Source organism: Lytechinus variegatus, chromosome 5 (genome assembly GCF_018143015.1).
Source record: "Lytechinus variegatus isolate NC3 chromosome 5, Lvar_3.0, whole genome shotgun sequence".
NCBI lineage: Eukaryota > Metazoa > Echinodermata > Echinoidea > Temnopleuroida > Toxopneustidae > Lytechinus > Lytechinus variegatus.
In genome coordinates, this window is record NC_054744.1 from 32796226 (window position 1) to 32816380 (window position 20155).

Here is a 20155-nt window from a genome sequence, read left to right on the forward strand (position 1 = left end):
GGTATAGCATTAGCCACTTAAGAGCAGTGCCCTCCAAGCCATATTTTTAAATGACAAGTTGCTTCATTTTATGAAAAAAATCATCTCTGAGAATCATCAATTATCATAAAGGTTTCACTTCATAATGAGTGACGCTCATTTTATTTTGAAAATGATTAAATCTACAGCGATATTTTTTTTTCATCTGAAAGGGTACTCCTTTTGTTTTGTAGAAAGTTGGAAATATTGTTTAAATTTCAGTCTTCCAATTCTTAAAGAAGTAAATTGAAAGCATATTCATGTGGGACTTGAATAATATGTATAAATCACTTAATCATATTATTTTACTACCGAATATTTGATACATCAATGGAGAGGAAAAGATCAACCACCAACTCGAAACGAGGTACGATGAATATTATTTTCAAGCAAAATAAAAAAAAATAGGAAGGAAGATCACAATAGAGCAGAGTACATTATCGTAACACTATAGCAATGGGAACATTTAGAAATATAACACTAACCAAAATAATGAGAAGGATAGAGTAGCCGACGCCAACCAACACATATGGTTGAGCGATCTCTGCTATTGTAGAGACTAGAGAGTCCGCTGTGTTTGTTTTAGATATTGCTGTTTTGTTTGTTTTTGCCTTTCTTTTTTGTATATAGGAGGGTTGGTACTTCTATTTGTTGTTATATGTGGATCTGTGTTATCTGTAACTTTCGCGTTTGAGGGAACACTGACCCTTTATCATGTTCATTCCTTAAAATGCGGAAAAATATTCGAGGTCAAAGGTACGGAAAGAATATAATTTATATTTTTTGAACACTCTAGAATTTCGAAATAGGAGAACTGATGATGAACTTCAATTGTAAGCCCCAGGCTACAACTCCCACAGTTTGAGAGTATTTAAATCACACCATTGCTGGAAAAGGTGGGCTATCCATTCAAGATTTAAGGGTCTCGATTACAAATCTCCCCTCCCCAATAATAAAATACAATGTCAAAATATGGTATCATTCAAACCATTTGCCGTAAATTATATCCAAACACCAGCTAAATACCTAAAAACATTTATGTACTTACATTTATGTACATACAATTCCCCTATTCCTATTTAATATTGATGTTACATTGCTTTTATGTGAAATGATCAATCCTTTGATATCTTATAGTTAGACATACATTTATAACTGATTGCCATTTTTTTTCCACTCGATTTTCTATTGTGCCAGGATTATTTTATTGTTCATTGTTTTTATCAGCGAATAAATTATACAATTAGTAGTATTAAAATTAGTTAATGTTCCTTTTAATAATTTAAAATATTTTAGTTTGATTAATATTACCATTTAAGTAACAATATTTGTTTATTTATGTTACTAAGTATTGTTATCTTTGATTTAAATTTTGACTATATTTTCATGTATGATGTGATGATTTATGTTATTCTTTATGTTTTCATCAGGTCATTGATGAAAAACAGTTTTATGCTGATCTTTTGTACCTGAATAAATATGTTCTAATAAATAAATAAATAAATAAATAAATACTTTCCTGGAGTCAGAGTATTTATTACAATTTACTGACCATAGTTACTATTCCTATTCCCGGTAAAGTTTCCCATGGCACGCCAAGATGTGTTAGAGTCATTCTGTGCAAAGCTTATATTCTCATATTTGTTAATTCCTTTTATCCGTCTCTCTCATTCTACCCCTCTCGACCTTTTTTTGTACCCCATTCGATCTCTCAATCTCCATCTCTCAGCCTTATTTTACCCCATTGATACTTTATTTACTCTTCCCTTTTATGCATTGCCATAAAGTCATCTTCACACAAGAAAAAAATCGGTCTCTCGTCAATATGTATTTTGTTTTGATCTTTTATTGTGAAATGATTATTTTGCATTGCTATAAATTAATAAAACCATTCCAATGTGCAAAATATCTGCAGTGGTGTTACAAGCTGGTACTTCAAACATAATAAGGGTTACGCATACCACGATGAAGTACATGTATTTCAGGTAATAAGACTATTATGAATTAAGCTCTAACATAGATTCGCACTGTACTCCTGAACTAAAATTGCAACTGTTTTCAGTGAGATAGATGTAAATTAAGAACTACTCTGTGATACACATTACTGTGAATCTGTCACATATATACAATCATATATATATTATTTGACAATCTAATCGATTTAACTACTCAACTCGTGTTTTCCCTATTCAACAAGGTTGGAATATGCAAATGTAAATGTATCTATTTATATGTTTACAATAACTTTCTTACATGTTTTACTATTTTGCTTGTAGAATTTGTTCAGCCCATCATTACATGTATACAGCAACTCCTATTTAAAATCGTGCCCATGCCCCAGGGTCAAAATTTTACATGGTTAAGACCAATCACAAGACTTAAAAGAACATTATAGGCTAAAGGTGCAGTTATCTCATTGTTGTTGTATTACAGATACATGTATAGAGAGAGAGAGAGAGAGAAAGGGAGAGAGAGACAAAATAATGTGAGAAATCATTAATGTACAATAGTTTTTGCAATTCTAATTTCAAATATGTGATGAAATATATATAGAGGATGATTGTAGCCGTGGCTTTAATCAAAATTCGATGGAGATACTCTCCCGAATAATTTATTCATGCTGTATAATTTTTATCACGAAAATTTCTGATGACTTGCTAAAACGAGCCTAATGATATATTTCATAAGGCCCCTGAAAAAATAGGTGTTTCAGCACCCTCGCTTCCAATGGAGGAGCTTTTATGAATATATTGCACAATTTTGTAATTAATATACTAAACTGCTGGATATTATTAATAGTTTGTAAAACAATCAACAGGGTATGCCTTAAGTGGATTCAAGGAAGCCTCGACAAAATGCATTACAACTGAAGTCCCTTATTCATTCGAAGTAAGGTGTATAGCATGGCTAGTAATGTCAACACTTCGCCCCTCCCCCTTGCTTATTCTGTCAATAATGGTTGGATACACCCAAGGAAGGTGCCCTATTTATTATTGCATTGATAAAGGCACTCAATAAATAACTTCTGGATATTTATTTCAGTACCTACTATACAATATGCAAACATAATTTTATTGTCATATGTCCATTGTTTGATTCCAATAATTGATAAGAAGGCCCAAAATCAGATGATCCTCGAATTCGTGGGGTTCAGTAGACTTTCAGCCATCTAAGAGAAGACCCGTTTATCTTTTTACACCAGGATGGCGAATTTCTGTGTTGCTTATACCCTACTCGTATCCAGTTTGATATTTAGCCTTCCAGGTAATATCTTTCCTCGTTCTAAGAATTACAAATTCATACTTTGGATAATTCTCAGAAATTAATCTTCATTCGTGGGATAAGATAAATAAGGTTATTTGTTGATAACACACAGTAAATGATACTTCAAATAAAGGGGATATTAAAATCGATTTTAACCTCCTACTGACTTTCAACTGACATTGATGTTATAGCGATCATAAGCATACTAGAATTTTGTGATTAGCGTTGGGAAGGAACATTGGGAAACTCAACGAAAGTTAACAAGGATGTCCCAGAACACGTACGTGCATTTTGACATTGAATTCCTTTTTTATTCAAGGTACATGTATATTATTAAGTGTATTAATACGTGTATCCTGGATATTAATCATCATACTATTTCTATATTGAACCCTCAACTGCATCATCTCAGTCAAGGGCACGTGTATACGTCAGTAGCTTCGGTTTCGGTTGTGGTGATATCAATAAGCTTTGAATATATCAGTGTTATTCGTTCTAAGGGAAATTTGTCGTTGAGTGGCTCAGTCTTCTTCCGACGTCTTGTTCTCGACCAAAACTGTCATAATCATTAGATATACAGAAGTAGGGCAAATTCAATGATTAACAAATGATGTCTATTTTTTCGGAGGTGGCAATATCAATTGAAGTAAATAGGTAGAAAGATAAAAAGAATAGTGTTACAGACCCGCGAGTAATATCTGTCGTCTATAAGGTCAGTCACTATGACATTGACGCATTTCTATATTCTACGTATTTTCAGCAAATAGCTATCACGACAGCTAGCCAATAAGCAATTCGTGGGCACGTAACACAAAGCTTAGCAATGATCGTAGAACATTTTTTTTGCTATTGATTGCATTGACTACAATGTACAATCAATCGTAAAAATCAAGCGTACGATCAATCGCTAACCTTTGTGTTACTAGTTACGATCTGATACTATTTTCATCAACGTGAAATGCACCCTTAGTTTCTTACCTGACCACTTGAACACAATTATTTTGGCTATCATAGGGTTACCTGATTCACTGAATTGATACATAAATAAACATATAAATAACTTAATAAACACATAAATAAATTAAATGCGAACCATTTCACCGGGGTTTTTTTACAGAACATGTTCTTGGTGAATTTAGCTGCAACTTCGAACAAGGTTTGTGCAGCTACAGTCAGGACCAGGGAGATGACTTCGATTGGACCCGGTTCCAGGGTAGTACCGAGACCAGTGATACTGGTCCTGATGTGGACCACACCCATGGAAATACACAGGGTAAGGTCTTTGCTTTGTAATTACCCTTCTCATTTCTCAGTTCATATTGGATGAATAAAGAGTTTAAACATTTATATTAATTTGTTTCCATACTTTATTTGCATGAATTATCACGCTTTTTCGCTAATTTTCGCTACTCATGCACGTTACAATTACTTTAAAATGTGTTTTGACCATGATACCCATGAACACTGAATGTGGTGTTAAGTCCACCGAAGAAAATGAAGTTGTCATTTTTGTGTAGAAGACGGAAGGCTTGGGTTTCTATTCGTGCTTTACCACATTTCCGTTTGATTTCAAATTCATCACGTGCAGTTATCAAGTTCCTTTATCAGCTCACCTAATGAATATTCATGACGACTGTTTTCACAAAATATTGCTTAAAGGGGAAGTTCACCCTGAAGAAAACTTTGTTATGAAAATAGCAGAAAAAATAGTAAAAAGTATTGGTGAAGGTTTGAAGAAAATCCGTTAAAAGGTAAGAAAGTTATTAGAATTCAAAGTTTTGGATTTGTGACGTCATAAACGAGCAGCTGCCCCATGTGTTATGTATTATTAAATGCATTAATTTCAAATTTTGTATGTTTCCTGATGACTTAATTTTGTTTTTTATTCATGATCGAGTGTGAAATGATTTGTCTATTGATATACAAAATACTTTACAATATACTTCCCCTTTAACTTTATTATTTCTTATCCGATTTTTATGAAATTTTCGGCATTTTGCTCAGTGAATTCTATTCTATGTATCAAGATACAAATATTTTCAGCCCGGACCATCCCTTTAATTCATGACCGCTCTCTGTACATGACGTGCCGTACGTGACCGTGTAGCCACTGAGTTCTGTGCTGGAGTTCAGTGGCTGTACGTGTTGCATGCATGCAATGCATGCGGTGGTGATGTGTATAGACTCTTCACTAGTCGCTTTGTAGCTTTTTTGCGAAGATTGCCTTCGCCAGGGTGTAAAACGGAAACGCGCAGCCCGCGCAAACAATACGATTCCTGGCGAATAAAATTTCAAATAATTTTTAATATTTCATATAAGCATTCCAATCAAAATCTTTTCGATCAGAATTCATAATAGTGGTAGGATAACTGAAATGGAAATTTAGTCTACTTCGAGCCTCCCTGTAACAATAACAGCAAATTCAATTCCAAATCGGAATGACGTCATCATAGGTTGCGACTTGAAGCCAATTTGAACTTTTTCCGACCACAGGACTTGCCGAAAAGCGTGGAACAAAACAAATTGTGTTTATACTTTTGCTTTCAGTAAACATCAATTGGCAAAAGCATTATCTAGATTTGTTTACTTTGTTATATACATGTACATCTACGCGGGGCGTAGTGGTTTTGTGGTTACGACTCACTTTCAATCAGAGGACCGTGGGTTCGAATCACAGTCATGGTATGTTTTTCTTCAGCAAGAAATTTACTCCTTTGTCCAGGTTTCATGAACTACTGTAGATCCATATAAACATTCAAATTTATGAGGGAAATCAACACATACCCCCAACATGGCCCCTGAAGTTCGTTGACCCTAAATAACCTTTGATCTTGGTCGTGTGACCTGAATCTCAAGCAAGATGATCAGTACTACTTGATTGCCCTTATGTGTAAGTGTTATGAACTAGGTTCATATAGTTTAAGTTATGATTACATTTCAAAAACTTAACCTTCTGTTAAGATTTTGAAGTTAATTCCCCCAACTTGGTCTAAGCTCAGTGACCCAAATGACGTTTGATCTTCATCATGTAACTTCAAACTCTAACAGGGTGCTTAGTAATGCTTGATAACCAATATGTTCAAATTTCATGAGCTATAAAGCTTATTAACATTTAAGTAATTATGCCATTTAAGAAACTTAACCTTCGGTTAAGATTTGATGTTGACGACGCCGCCGCCGCGAAGTGCGCCAAAATTATATTTCCCGTTATATTTATACTGAAACCTTGATATTAAAATTTGATTGGCTACTTAAAACCTATCTGTGAAGTTGCGAACAAAACTAAACGATTATGGACTATATAAAATATGTGTGTTACTTTAAGATTGACCTGACAGAACCTTGGTTTATACTTCTCACATGTCTAAAAAGTGTGTATGAAATCCTGAAAAATAATCACATGACATCAAAATCATCATTCAATGAAAAAAATACTTTGAAATCTGTAAATATTAAGCGGATTGTATTAAACTGTGTAGCTGGGGTCTAAACGCACTCACGAAAGTTTTATGACTGAAATGATTCTACAGGTCACTTATCTTTGGAAGAGGGGTGGTCGATCAACCCTCCCTATACGGGCTATCAAACTTACTTTCGTATACATTATGCATGGAACTCCATGTAATTTTCATGAAATCGAAAGGGAATCGATCTTGACGTGAAAAAATGAATAGCTATGTACGCTCCCTCACAGTGCATTACAATGACTGCATAATATAAAATGACCGCCACGTAAAATTGGCTCTAATATAAAAAGAAAAAATTGCAGAAATTTGCATCTAAATCTAGTACCATCATAAAACTGTGACTTCACAGACGATGGTGGTGAATGAATTGAGACGGAAATCATAACTTTTCTATATAGCTGTAAAATAAAAGTGGATAATCAGTCTATTTCGTGAAATTATCATCCTATAAACCACATGGAAGGTGTTTTTAATCTGCTTTTAACACGAGAAAGAAATATATCCGGATTAGGAGGAAGCCATTTCAAATTCATACATGAAACACCTTCAGTGAAAACACTTGTTTTTTTAACTTGGTTATCACATACATGTATGTGGAAACTCGCAAAATGTCGAATTTTATGATTTTAAGTAGAAAATTAACAACCTTAACGCACATTCCAGAAATATTTTACAATATGTATCCTTCAAAGTGATGTCTTTCAACGGGGCATGGCAAATATTATGAATCTGAAATTGCCAAAATTACTTTTGGCGCCATCGGAAAAACGGCGCCTATAGTCTCGCTCTGCTATGCAAGCAAGACAAAAAAGGAAAAGGAAAGGTCCATTATCACGACGATCACTGTAGATTTCGTCTGCATTCTGTCACTCCAAACTTCAGAGGATAATTACGCGATCTCATCTGTTTACATAAAATTAGGTCAGCTATGTAGAGTCCATATTCTTACCTCGGTTATTTATTCAACCTCTTCGAATTTGATTGTTAGGGTTTGTTTTCATAGGTCGTAATGCGAACTACTTTAAAAAAAATAGTTATATTAAGTACTAATGCTTTAGATAATACAATCGTATCTATAAGAAACAGAATATATGAAATTGTAACACTTTATTTAATTCCTTTAATGTACATAGTTATCACTGGTAAAGCAAGTAGCAGCGGCAGCAGCAGCAGCGGTAGAAGCAGTACGTAGTCGTGATAGTATAGTAGTATGCAGTGTTGTAGTCAACGCTCAAACCTCCAAGGCCAAGGCTTCAATACCACAGGCGAAGGCAGGGAAACCGAAGGCCAAGGACAAGGCCTGACACCCTCAAGGTCAATGCCAAGGCCAAGGCATTTCAAACTTACGATAAATACAGAACAATGAGCTAACAATGCTTAGGCGGCAGAAATTACACATGGCAAAATGTATGTGAGCGAGGGGACTAAGCGAGAAAAAAAATTCACCTTTGTACATTTAAAACAAAAATAATTTAATGATAGATTTAGAGATAATATTAAATATTAAAATAATATTAAAATGATATAGTTACATTTGTACATTTGATACATATTTCTTTCCGGGCGATTAACATTGCAATTATTATTACCATGGTCATCTGATCCTAGCATTCTCAGTGTATGTTTTTCTCCACTCCCTGGGACAGGGGCAGCAGAACTTTTTTTTATATTCAGGGGGTGGTCAAAGCCAAAAAGGCACTTATATTTCAAAATGGGCAAACAGATACATGTATTTTCAAAATGAGATTATGAACTGCGTGAGGTAATATTGTGTGTTTTGTAGAAATTAAGTTGAGCAAAGCCTCTTTAAAGTGATTTTTAATTGATGAGGTAGATATTTTGATCTAGGTTTTATTTCTCAGCGAGAAAGCGTAGCGAGCAAGCAGTTTGGAAAAAAAACAATTCTGAAGTTGTAAAACTCGAATTTTGTCAATTATGGGGCTAAACACTGTCAAAAGGGCATCCTTGCGTGATGTTGCCAGTGCGAACCACCAGCTCAAACCTCTGGACATGTCGTGTAATAACACATGAAAATTTACAATATTCTGAGCTGTTTTTGTAATCATGAAAAAGATGTTTATCTAAATAAAAAAATAAATTTGCGCTCGCTAATTTTTTTCATAAACTGAACAGTAAAGGAAGCAGTCAAGGACTGAATTTTGAATAGGATACATAACTCACAAATCAAAATAATGCGAGCACAAAGAGCGAGCTCAAAAATTTGTGATATTTCAACCTGAAAAACTGGACATTCTAAGCATTTGTTTTTTGTCAACAGGAATAGAATGAGTATAATTGATGCGAGTGCAGAGAGCGAGTCAAAAATTTGTGATTTTTTAAACCAGAAAATCACATTCTATACATTTTTGTAACCATGAACAGGATTAGTACTGTACTAAATAATAATTGGTGCAAGCATGATTCAGTTTGTGATTTTTGAACCTAAAATGTATTATGTTTTACTATTCAAGAAAGTATTTCTTTTTGAAAAAGGGCAAATTTCATTTGGAAAAGAGAGCACAAAGCGCAATCTGAAATTTTCAAATGCTTACCTGAAAATGAGTCATTTTTAGGACTCTTTGTCAGTTTTCTTTTTTTTTTCTTACAACCACTTTCATATTTCAATTCTCATCTTTTGTATCTTCTACACTTATCTTACCTAAAAAAACAGAATAAAGAATACTAACGAAATAAAGCTATATTCAAAAGGATATAGAGTAAACAGGGCGCAACCATACCCTTAGTTGGTGGTAGGTAAAGTTTAATTATTTCTTGAAACAGTTAATTAATCATTGATAACATTAATAATTATTAATTATCAATTATTTAATCATTATTATTTTCATTCGTTATTTTTTGAAACCATATTGACACAAAAGCAAATACGTTGTTTATTTCCTTGAAACTGTAGAGAAACAAAATTCACTGTCGAACCATATGATTAATAAGAAGTAAACATTTTTTCCCCTTTGTTTTGTCTATACAAGACTAGACTAGACCCAAAACAAAATGTATACAATTTAGAAGAGAGAGAGAGAGAGAGAGAAGAAGAAGTTCCACCACCAAGAATAAACTTAGAAAAGGGGGGAAAAAGGTGGAGTAATTGTGATATTATTTTCTAAACATATTGTCACAATCTATCACAAAATTAACTTTTTTTATAGCAAGAGGGTGACAGTTTTTGTTCACTCGCTCGCTTCAATCGCTTTCTACTTTTTTGGCAGAAGTTTTGCTCTATATGCTATATATGGCTCATCATGCCATTGACATAGACCATTTGGATGTGACAAAATTGAAGACTGTGTTCAAGAATACCAAATCCTTTCAGAATATCATTAAGAAAGACTTAAAACATTCATATAGGCCAAAGAAAATAATACTAGGAAAATCATAATGGAATAGAAATCAACCTTGTTATCGCTGTTTTAGAGTTAGCTATGTTTAAAGTATGAAAATTGTTTTCAAAATTGCAGTCAGATCTGTCAAAATTATTATTCCTGTCATCAAAGCACTATAATCTTGATCATAATCATTATTTACTGTCATTATCATCATTAGTCATGATTACAATACATTACTAATATACATAATGTTATTTTTCATCACTGCTGTATTCTTTGTTACATATGTGATAAAAAAGATTGATAATGATGATAATTACAATTGATGACACTACTAGTACAATTGTTACTGTTGCTGCTACTGTTACTGTGACTGGTAGTATTGACTATTAGTGTCATTGAATATACAGAACGGTTGAAACATTAATAATTACTAACTTAAAACAAATGAAAGTTCAAAATACAAAATGCCTTGAAAAAAGCCTTGAAAATGCCTTGAAATTTCAAGGCTCAAAATCCTCAAGGCCAAGGCAAAGGCTTTGAAAAAATAGGCCTTAAGGCGCCTTTGACCATGGTCACATTCGTTCTACGGCGGCTGTACGGCGAGTTGAAAACAGCCGTTTTAACATTTTTTTGTCCAACTACATATAGGTGGTTTGAATCAAAATTAATAAAACGGCTGTTTCCGACTCGCCGTACGGCCGCCGTAGAACAAATGTGACCAAGGTATAAAGCAAGTAGCAGCAGCAGCGGTAGAAGCAGTACGTAGTCGTGATAGTGTAGTAGTGTGTGGCAGTATCTCTTTATTCTCGTTACATCATAATTACCATCGTCATCACCATCATAAACACTGTTATTGTTTTAAACTCAACCATGTTATATTCTTATCATTATTTTAAAAGGATACTACATGTATGTAGAAGCTTCTGGACGATCAGCTGGAAGTAAAGCTCGCCTGACTAGCACTGCCGAAGACGCTGTTCAGCCGCGATGTGCTCAGTTCTTTTACTCCATGTACGGTGACACAATGGGATCCATCAGGTTTGTATCAATCGCCGCTAATTCTCCGACATCGGATAACCGTAGTAATTAACACCGTTCTAAAGTTAAATAATCATTGCACAAAGCTGTCATTTGTGAATAAGTCAAGCATTTTCATTAAAGTATTTTGAAAATAATTTTAATTCGAACTTCTACCGGGTCCATCATTATGTCTTCACTTCAGGCGGCAATTTGTTAAACATTGGCATAGTAAAGAAGGGTGCTCCAAGCCGGAAGGACTCTATTTCCGACTATCATGACTATTGATATGTTCGCATTCCCATTTTCAAATGTGCTCCGTGGAGAAAAAATGTAATTGTTTCTGATCGTGGTAAAAAAATAAAGCTAAATTCCAGATTTTGCTTCTAACCCGATCCAATTATTTATATTCAGTCTTCTTGTCATATATTTTCATATTATTATGTTCTTGTTATTGTTGTTGTTGCCGCTGTCGTTGTTGCCGAGGTTGGGTGGGTGTGTGTATCCCCCTTTCTTTTGTTTCTTCTTTTTGAGATATGTTCGTATTTCCGGTCGTCAACTCTATCCCTCACACTCACACACACACACACGATTACGAACCCAAACAAAGCAGACACACCCAGGCATAACGCACATTAACCAACTCTCTTTCTCTCACATTTTCTCCCTTCTGCGCTTCTTCGTCATTATAATTGTGTTTCTTTTTGCTTCCTCTAAACAGTGTGTATGTGAAAGAAAGCAGTTCATCGGGTTTGGGTGATCCAGTGTGGTCTCTCGCAGGTGAGCGTGGAAGCGGTTGGTATAGAGGACTAGCAAGCATACAAGATAACGCTACTCAAGTTCAGGTATAGCAGAATACTCATATTTTCTAGCTACACATCAAGCTCTTCTATCATGTCTATGCATTGTTAGTATGTTTATCCGGTATCACTCTTGCTAATTCACTTCCAATTAGATCCTTCAACTTATTTTTTGTCAATATGCCACCCCCCCCCCCTGCCACTCGTTTTCTTTCAAATTTCTTCCCTCTATCACTCGCTCATTCCATAGTTTGTTCCTTAAGCAAATCAACAAACTTTTTTAACTAATCCTCGAATGTCATCCCCACCATTCGTTGTTTATAAAAATAATTAAAGCTTGTTTATATTATTTTTTACAGTTGGTGTTTGAGGCAGTGATAGGCAGCGGGAAGTATTCAGACATTGCAATCGACGATATAACAGTGAAACATGGACCCTGCCCCGTGAGTGGTAAGTTGAATAGACAGATTGAAATAATAATGATGTAGGGCATACGTAGATGTAATGATAATAATAATTACAACAACGCTGTATACATACTTGCACATGTACCCATTTCAGCTCCGAAAACTGTTCTATCAGCGGGCCCTGCTTAAAATGGTTATGGTACTATCATCCCGGCTATATGTTGGCTACCCGTTGGCGCTTAACCATACGAGGATTTTTTTTCCTCCCGGGTACCCACTAACTACACCTTGATGGATAGTGATAAACACCTTGCAAAAGGATGCGAGGGCTGTGATGAAATTTGAACCTCGCACCTCGCAGTTTTTATAGTCCGGAGACTTATCAACCGTCGTGTGTTAGTAAAGATGATGTCATTATCGCCTCGATATTATTTTTGGTGTATTTTTAAAATACGTATTTACAAAATGTACATGCATGTACCTTTTGAAGATCCTTTTGACATAGAAACAAATCTTTTCATCTTCAAATGACGAAACGCACCACGGAAATTTGAGGGGTTGAAAATGTGACACAACGTGCATTATATACCTTTTTCAGTTAGTAATGCATTAAAAAATAAAGCTGTAATAGCAGTTTCGTTCTGTAATCTTGACTTGTATGTAATATGCAAATGCAGGACTCCCTCTGAAACCAGTTTCTATGTCCCTAAGAGACCACTCTGCCTAAAGAAAACAGAAATGAATAAATAATCATAATGAACTGGTCTTTTAAACATGATATCGATGTTTGCTTAATGAATTCGAGTATGATTTAAAATAAAATATGGTTTCAATTTCTTTTATTGTTTAATTCGACAGATGTTGTTAACTGTACCTTCGAGAGCATCGATGAAGATGATGACGGGATGTGTGGATTTGTTTTTGATGAGACGAGCCAATTTGACTTCATACGGACAAATGGGAAGACAGCTTCATCTTATCGCGCGCCATCCGTCGATCACACAACTAAAACCGAATTAGGTAAAGTGTGTTTATCAAATATATTTAAATACAAAGATCCATATTCTGTTCCTTGGTTTGATTTAAACTCTGTCTTAAGTTGTACTTTACTATGGACAGCCAATCGAGACAGGTATCTCTTAACAGTACAAGTTCACATTTTCAACTCATTTAACACTAAAATCATGATTAGGAATTAATTGCTAAAATAGTTTTTTTTTCATCCATCACTAAAACATGAGTACAGAGTTTAGTGAAGATAGAAAACCTTAAATTAAAAGTACTTTTCAAATGTTTGACTTTCCATAATTTCATATTTTTTAAATGTGGCCTAAGTTTATACCAACCTTCAGAATATGGGCCGCACTGCATGCTAAATGATACACACATACCAATATTCACTACGCCAGAGAGGAGTTCAAGTTCTAAGAATTAATAATCATTCCGAAGTTGTTTTAACACCGACTGGTATTGTATAGACACCCATTTGGTATTTATAGACCACGTACAAACTGGTATTGCTTTGACACTGCACTGGTACAGTCATTGTTGACAGACTTGTTGCGGTGTAGCATTCCCTACCTCTAGTGAACTGGTTGTTGCTTTGACCTGTTCTTCAATAATTTAAGAAATTTAATATGTATTTGTACGGTGATTATCATAATGGTCTACAATTGATCAGAAATGTTTATGTGTAATATGGTTTTTATCGACTTAGATGCTGGAATATTGTGGGTTTTTTTAAGATGAAAAATTGATTAGAACGTAAACAGTCACCCTGCTTCCGAGGTGAATTTGGTTCCTGGAAATATACTATCATTAACTAATGACACCGGTGAAATGATATGACTCATATTTACAGTTCACAAGATTTTATAGAATTTATAAATATTTTAGTTGCTACTGTATTATCACATTACATCTTAGAACTGTGAAAAAAGGGATTAATATTTTGAATCTTTGTTTATGTGGCAATTTTTACATTAAATCACATTATAAGAGATCTATCACAATACATGAGGAATGTAATTGTCGCTACATTTATCATTACTGCAATATTTTGTTATGTTACTTTCTTAGCTTTATTTTCATCAATCAGTACTATCGATATCATTATAATTAATAGGTAATGTTATTCTTAGCATTATGATGAGCTTTATCATCGATGTATTTTTCATAATTTTGATCATATCGTCATCACTGAATAATGCATATCCAATCATGCTTTAAAACTTGTTGATGGTATCCTCACTTGCCGCGTGTGTGTGTTTTTATTTTACAATCCTAGGCTTCTTCATGAACGTCGAAGGTTACTACAGTAACAAAAACAGATTCGCAAGACTCCAATCACCTCTGTTTCGAGGCATTCAAGGAGACGACTCAGAGACATTCTGCGTTGTATTTTGGTATCACATGTTTAAAGACGATATTGGAGAACTGAACGTTTATCTCCGCAACCAATCCTCCACTTCGATGGGCTCACCTATCTGGTCGCTGGCCGGGAGTAGAGGAGACGTCTGGAGAGGGGCCGAAGTAGAGATAAACACTCCAGAGGATTTTAATGTACTATGATAACTGTTATCATTATGATGAACTATCATCATGATTATACTATTAAAGAAACAATATCGTAACGGTACAATTCCGATTAGTAAAAAGTTGGCATAGTTACTCAGATGTTTCCTAGAAAGCAAGGATTACTTTAACCGTTCATCCCTTTTTTACCGTTAAAAAGTGGAGTTTATTGACTTTTTAAACACTGAAAATAATAAAGCTCTTAGCCTCTTATACCTCAAGGGGTACTTACTGCAGACTCGTGCACTATATTCGGCTTGTGCCATCCCATCGGTTTAACACGTCCAGTTTGGGGAATCGTGTACGCTACCATTCGACATGTTCGAGGAAAAGGACACAATAAATACCTTAAAGGTCGGGTCCCGTTCACCTGACACTTTGTAGAAATGATAAGTTAAATATAGGAATGATTGGGTCAAATTTACCAGATGTTTTGTAAAAATTACAAGTCCAATATACAAATGGTCCCCTTGTTCCAAACGTTTCATCTTTCTGTGGTTTGACGTTCCCCACTAGACAAACCAACCTTGCCGAACATTTCTTCAAAGTCTCACGTGTGCTTTTGCCCGATGTTCTCTGCATTCATTATAATTTGGGATCGGTGAGAGGGTTTTTAATTTGGTAGCCTCTATGCAGAAATAGTGTCAAGCAATGGCGAGCTTATTCTCGGAATTGTTATTGTAACATCGGCCGATGTCGCATGACTACGTTCATTGCTTACTTATATGAGCTGTGACCTTTCTAACCTATGGTAGTCCATCAAAGCTTCTCCCAAAGTATTCATGATCAGCTTATTGCGATAATATTATTTAGTCACATAAGAGCTGCAAGAGAATCATTTTTTCATGTCTGTGATTACGTTTCTTTTTTTAAGATCATATTTGAAGGCAACCGGGGTGGTTCGTACTCTGGCGATATCGCACTCGACGATATCCTGATAACGAGCTATGGCTGTCCTGGACATCGTAAGTACCTTATATAACTAAACACAATGTCCCTATAAAATAAATACATAATAGTGTGTAAACAGTGGTCATATTGTGATATTACATGGGCTGATTATAAATTTTACTCGCACTCTTCACCAAACCTTTAATCAACAAATCAAGTTGGAAATTGCTCTAAACGCTTTGAAGACCAAGTTGCAGATTATAATGCTAATAATAATAATAATAACATTTATAAGGTGCTTAATGCAGATGTTTCTATACGCCCAATTATGGATACCTTTAGTGCACATTAGGGGGTGGTGGAGTTTTTTCCGTGTTTTAATGATTTTTTTTTTTTTTTTTAAATAACATGGCTCTCCTTTAGAGTCTACAGATCAATGAGTTTGAATAAGTATGGAAAGTTCAGCTAACATTCAGTTTTTGTAATGGAGTAACTGGTATTATTCCATAATTTATTAATTCGAAATAAACTTGATGAATATAAGATATTAGTACATGTGATAACTTTTTATTTTCTTTTTACAGATATCTTATTGAACGAGAGTAGTGTATCATGTGGTTTTGAGGAAATTGAGTTGTGCTACTATGTCCAAGACGACACGGACACCATAGACTGGGAATGGCAAAACCAAGCTACAGAAGAAGACAACACTGGCCCCGCAACAGATCACACGAGAGGGGACGAGTTAGGTGGGTTTATGACGAGAAGTAGGTTGGTTAGAATTAGAGTAGAAATAGTATCAATCGTGATATCGACATGACAAAAAATATGTTTAAGTAGCTAATGATGGTGATAATGATGATAGAAATGGATGAATGATGGAAATTGGTAGAAGCGTGTTGTGGGGAAAAGGAAAAAGATGAGTCTCAGAGTAGTGACTTTGACAACGACAACCATAATTACAATACTGATTTTGATATTAACGATGGTGATGGTGATGATGACGGTTGTGACAATGTTTAAGAAATAGGACACTGAAATTGCCTGGATCATTGAAAAAAAACTTATTTCTCATTCGCTACTGCAGGGTTTTATTTGTTCGTCTCCAGCGGACTCCTTGTAGACTCTGACGACGTCGCTCGCATCATGTCGCCAATTGCAACGGCATCAACCTCTAAATCGTCGTGTGTGGAGTTTTGGTACCATATGTGGGGAAGGGCTGTCGAAACCCTCAATGTCTACATCAAACGTGAATCTTTGGCTTTGCCTTCGACACCGGTGACAAAAGTAACAGGTGACCAAGGAAACTACTGGCATCGAAGAACATTCACTGTGCCAGCAGGGTCGGGAAATTACAGGGTAAGAAACTTCAAATGTATCTGACCATGTCAATCCGCCTCTTCCAGTCTTCTCTATCAGTAGTTGTCGAAAAACCTTTTGTTCAGTTGTTTTCTCATGCATTGAAGTTAAACGTTTAGCATGTAAAGCACGGAGAACGATACAGTCCAGGATAGGCCCCATAGAAAATTGACCAAACCTTGTTTTTTCATATATACAGTGTTTTTTCATGGTTTCTTGTCAATTCGAGGGTGCTGATTACGAATCTGAAAGATGCCACTTGTGTAACCTTGAGCATTTTCTGCAAAGTGGCAAAATCTAATATGGCCGCCAAAATATGCAAATTATACCCATGAAAATCATAAAACTGCCAGCAGATTGGCTATAAAATGTATGTAATTGTGTTGCATTTAAAATGGCCGCCATAGACCGTTGTATTCAACATTATATACAATGAGACTGGAGAAACTAATTTTCACAAGAATAAGTACATAAATGCATTTAATTGTGATATACGAGTAAATTATTGTCTGAAAACATGTTTTCTAGCTAAACATATCGTTTCTTTTGTCATGCATGATATAAATGCAGTATTGCTAAATTCAAAATGGCCCCTAACAGTATAATCTACAATGGGGACACGTAATTTTGTAAGAATTTGGATTTGCTTGACTATAAAATCCAATTAATCTTTTTGTATGAGTAAAATATTATTTGAAAGCATGATTTTTATTTAAAAAAAATAAAATAAATAGAGCATTTCCTCTGCCATGTACGTGATAAATACTGTATTTCGACATTAAAAATAGCCGAAACAAGCCCTAACTAAATTATGTTACATGCGTTTAGGGGAATCATAAGATATGCATGTTGCTGTGGTGTACAAGTACAAATATGGTCTTGAGTATGATTCCTAAATAAAAACATCACATATTGGTTATGGAGGTAATAAATGCTTTACTTTGAAATTCAAAATGGCTGCCATAGGCCCTTAGAGTATTATGTAAGTTGTAATTTGAATTTGGCTTTGCTTGAATATAACTATTGCGTATTGTATATTGTGATGTAAGAGTAAAATAATGTCTAAAACCATGGTTTCTAACGAGATATATCATATCTGGTGTAATTAAGGTGACAAATGGTGCATTCTGAAATTGAAAATGGCCGCCATAGGCCCTTATTGTATTATATTTACAATTTAAATGAGGACAGATAATTTTTGCAAAAGGGCATATGTCGGCTATTTTGAATTTTGCAATATAACATTAATCAACTAGATATTATATAATAGGATATATTTTGTTAGTAATCATGTTTTCAGACAATATTTTACTCATACACCACCATTTAATCAAGCAAAGCGAAAATCTGTTAAAAATTATTTGTCCCCATTCACATTGTACATAATAATTTTAGATTCTGTAGCGGCCATTTTGAATTTCAAAATACCGTATTGTCATCTACCTGGCAGGAAAACTGATATATCTTGTTAGAGATTATGATTTCAGACAGTACTTTACTCATAGATCAGAATTACGTGCATTTTTGGTGCTCACTCGTGTAAAAAAATTATTTCCCAGTTCGCATTGTACATAATACAATATATGTCTATGGCGGCCATTTTAAAAGTCAAAATACATTATTAACCTGAATGATATATTTCGTTAAAAATGATGTTTTAGACAGCATCCCATTTATTTACCACAAATAAATGCATTTCAGTACTCACTCTTGTGATTTCTTTGGTCCTCTTATTTCTCATTGTACATAATACTTTTAGGGCCTTTGGCGGCCATTTTAAATATCAAAATACAACAATTATGACATGCATGGCATATTGAATAATATATTTTTTGAAAAATTATGTGCATTTTAGTGCTCACTTTTGTGATTTGTTTTTGCCCCCCTTGATATAGTACATAATGTTATTTGGGCCAGTGGCGGCTATTAATATAAAATACAACAATTTTCCAATACATGACTTAATAAATGACACATCTTGTTAGCATTGATGATTTTCATGCATTACTTCGTCCATAGATCACAATTACTTGCAGTTTAGGGATCATTATTTTTTGTGAATAATAGTTTTCCCTTTTCATATTGCACATAATAGGGTATATGGCGGCCATTTTGAATATCAAGAAATATTTTTTTTTCGAAAAACATTATTTCAGAGGGTATTTCACTCCTGCAACACGATTCCATACATTTTGAAGCCAGTCAGTTTCATAATTTTCATGGGTACATGTAATTTACATATTTTGGCGGCCATATTGGATTTTGCCAATTTGCGGAAAATTCTCAAGGTTACACGAGTGGCATCATTCAGATTCGTAATCAGCACCCTCAAATTGACAAGAACCCATGAAGAAATATTGTATATATGAAAAAACAAGGTTATGCCTCTTCTATCCTGCACTAATAGAATAGTCCAACCGAAGAACAGATGCCACAGGCGTCACAAGTTAGAATCGTATAATTCAAATTCAGGTACCCCCCCCCCCCCCTCCTCCATTTAGGGCCTAGTTTCAGAAGTGTGAGGAGGCTTGATGTCAGGGCTTTGTCTGACACCATATTATCCAAAATATCTAAAATATAAAACTAAAAAAAAATCGCATTACTGTATATCGGAAATAATGAATTTAATCAAAAGGCCTTACTTAAAATTTAAATGATAAGTAATCCCTTTCTATCTCGCTCGCTTTCCGTCACTTTATCTATTAATCTGTATGACCTCCTTTGTATTTACCGAATAATCTTTCTTCACTGTTTTCATATATCCGTGTATCTGTCTAATTAACACAATATATGTGTGTGTCCTTTTTTCTTTATATTAGGTAGTATTTGAGGGTATTCCAGGGGAAGAAGTACGTGATGACATCGCAATAGATGACGTCATGCTCTACCAGGATCAGGATTGCCCTGAATGTGAGCATTTCCCTTACATTCATTTATATGACTTACTGTATCTATTCTCTGACCTGACCCGTTTACGACCAGTATCGTTTGGTAAAGTGTTTCTTTTTCATCAC

At 34.7% G+C, this 20155-nt stretch overlaps 1 protein-coding gene across 1 annotated transcript in view; it reads left to right on the forward strand.

Annotated features, from left to right (window-relative positions):
* The first annotated feature begins 3169 nt into the window (after positions 1 to 3169).
* LOC121415951 (MAM and LDL-receptor class A domain-containing protein 1-like) overlaps positions 3170 to 20155 on the forward strand; it is a 28740-nt gene continuing 11754 nt past the window's right edge. Inside the window, exons 1-11 of the mRNA XM_041609360.1 lie at positions 3170 to 3282; positions 4400 to 4555; positions 10993 to 11131; positions 11832 to 11955; positions 12270 to 12360; positions 13176 to 13337; positions 14605 to 14879; positions 15766 to 15856; positions 16367 to 16531; positions 16870 to 17141; positions 19961 to 20051. Of these exons, the coding sequence (XP_041465294.1) occupies positions 3222 to 3282; positions 4400 to 4555; positions 10993 to 11131; positions 11832 to 11955; positions 12270 to 12360; positions 13176 to 13337; positions 14605 to 14879; positions 15766 to 15856; positions 16367 to 16531; positions 16870 to 17141; positions 19961 to 20051 (1627 nt within the window). The 5' untranslated portion in view covers positions 3170 to 3221. The remainder of the gene's footprint in view (positions 3283 to 4399; positions 4556 to 10992; positions 11132 to 11831; positions 11956 to 12269; positions 12361 to 13175; positions 13338 to 14604; positions 14880 to 15765; positions 15857 to 16366; positions 16532 to 16869; positions 17142 to 19960; positions 20052 to 20155) is intronic.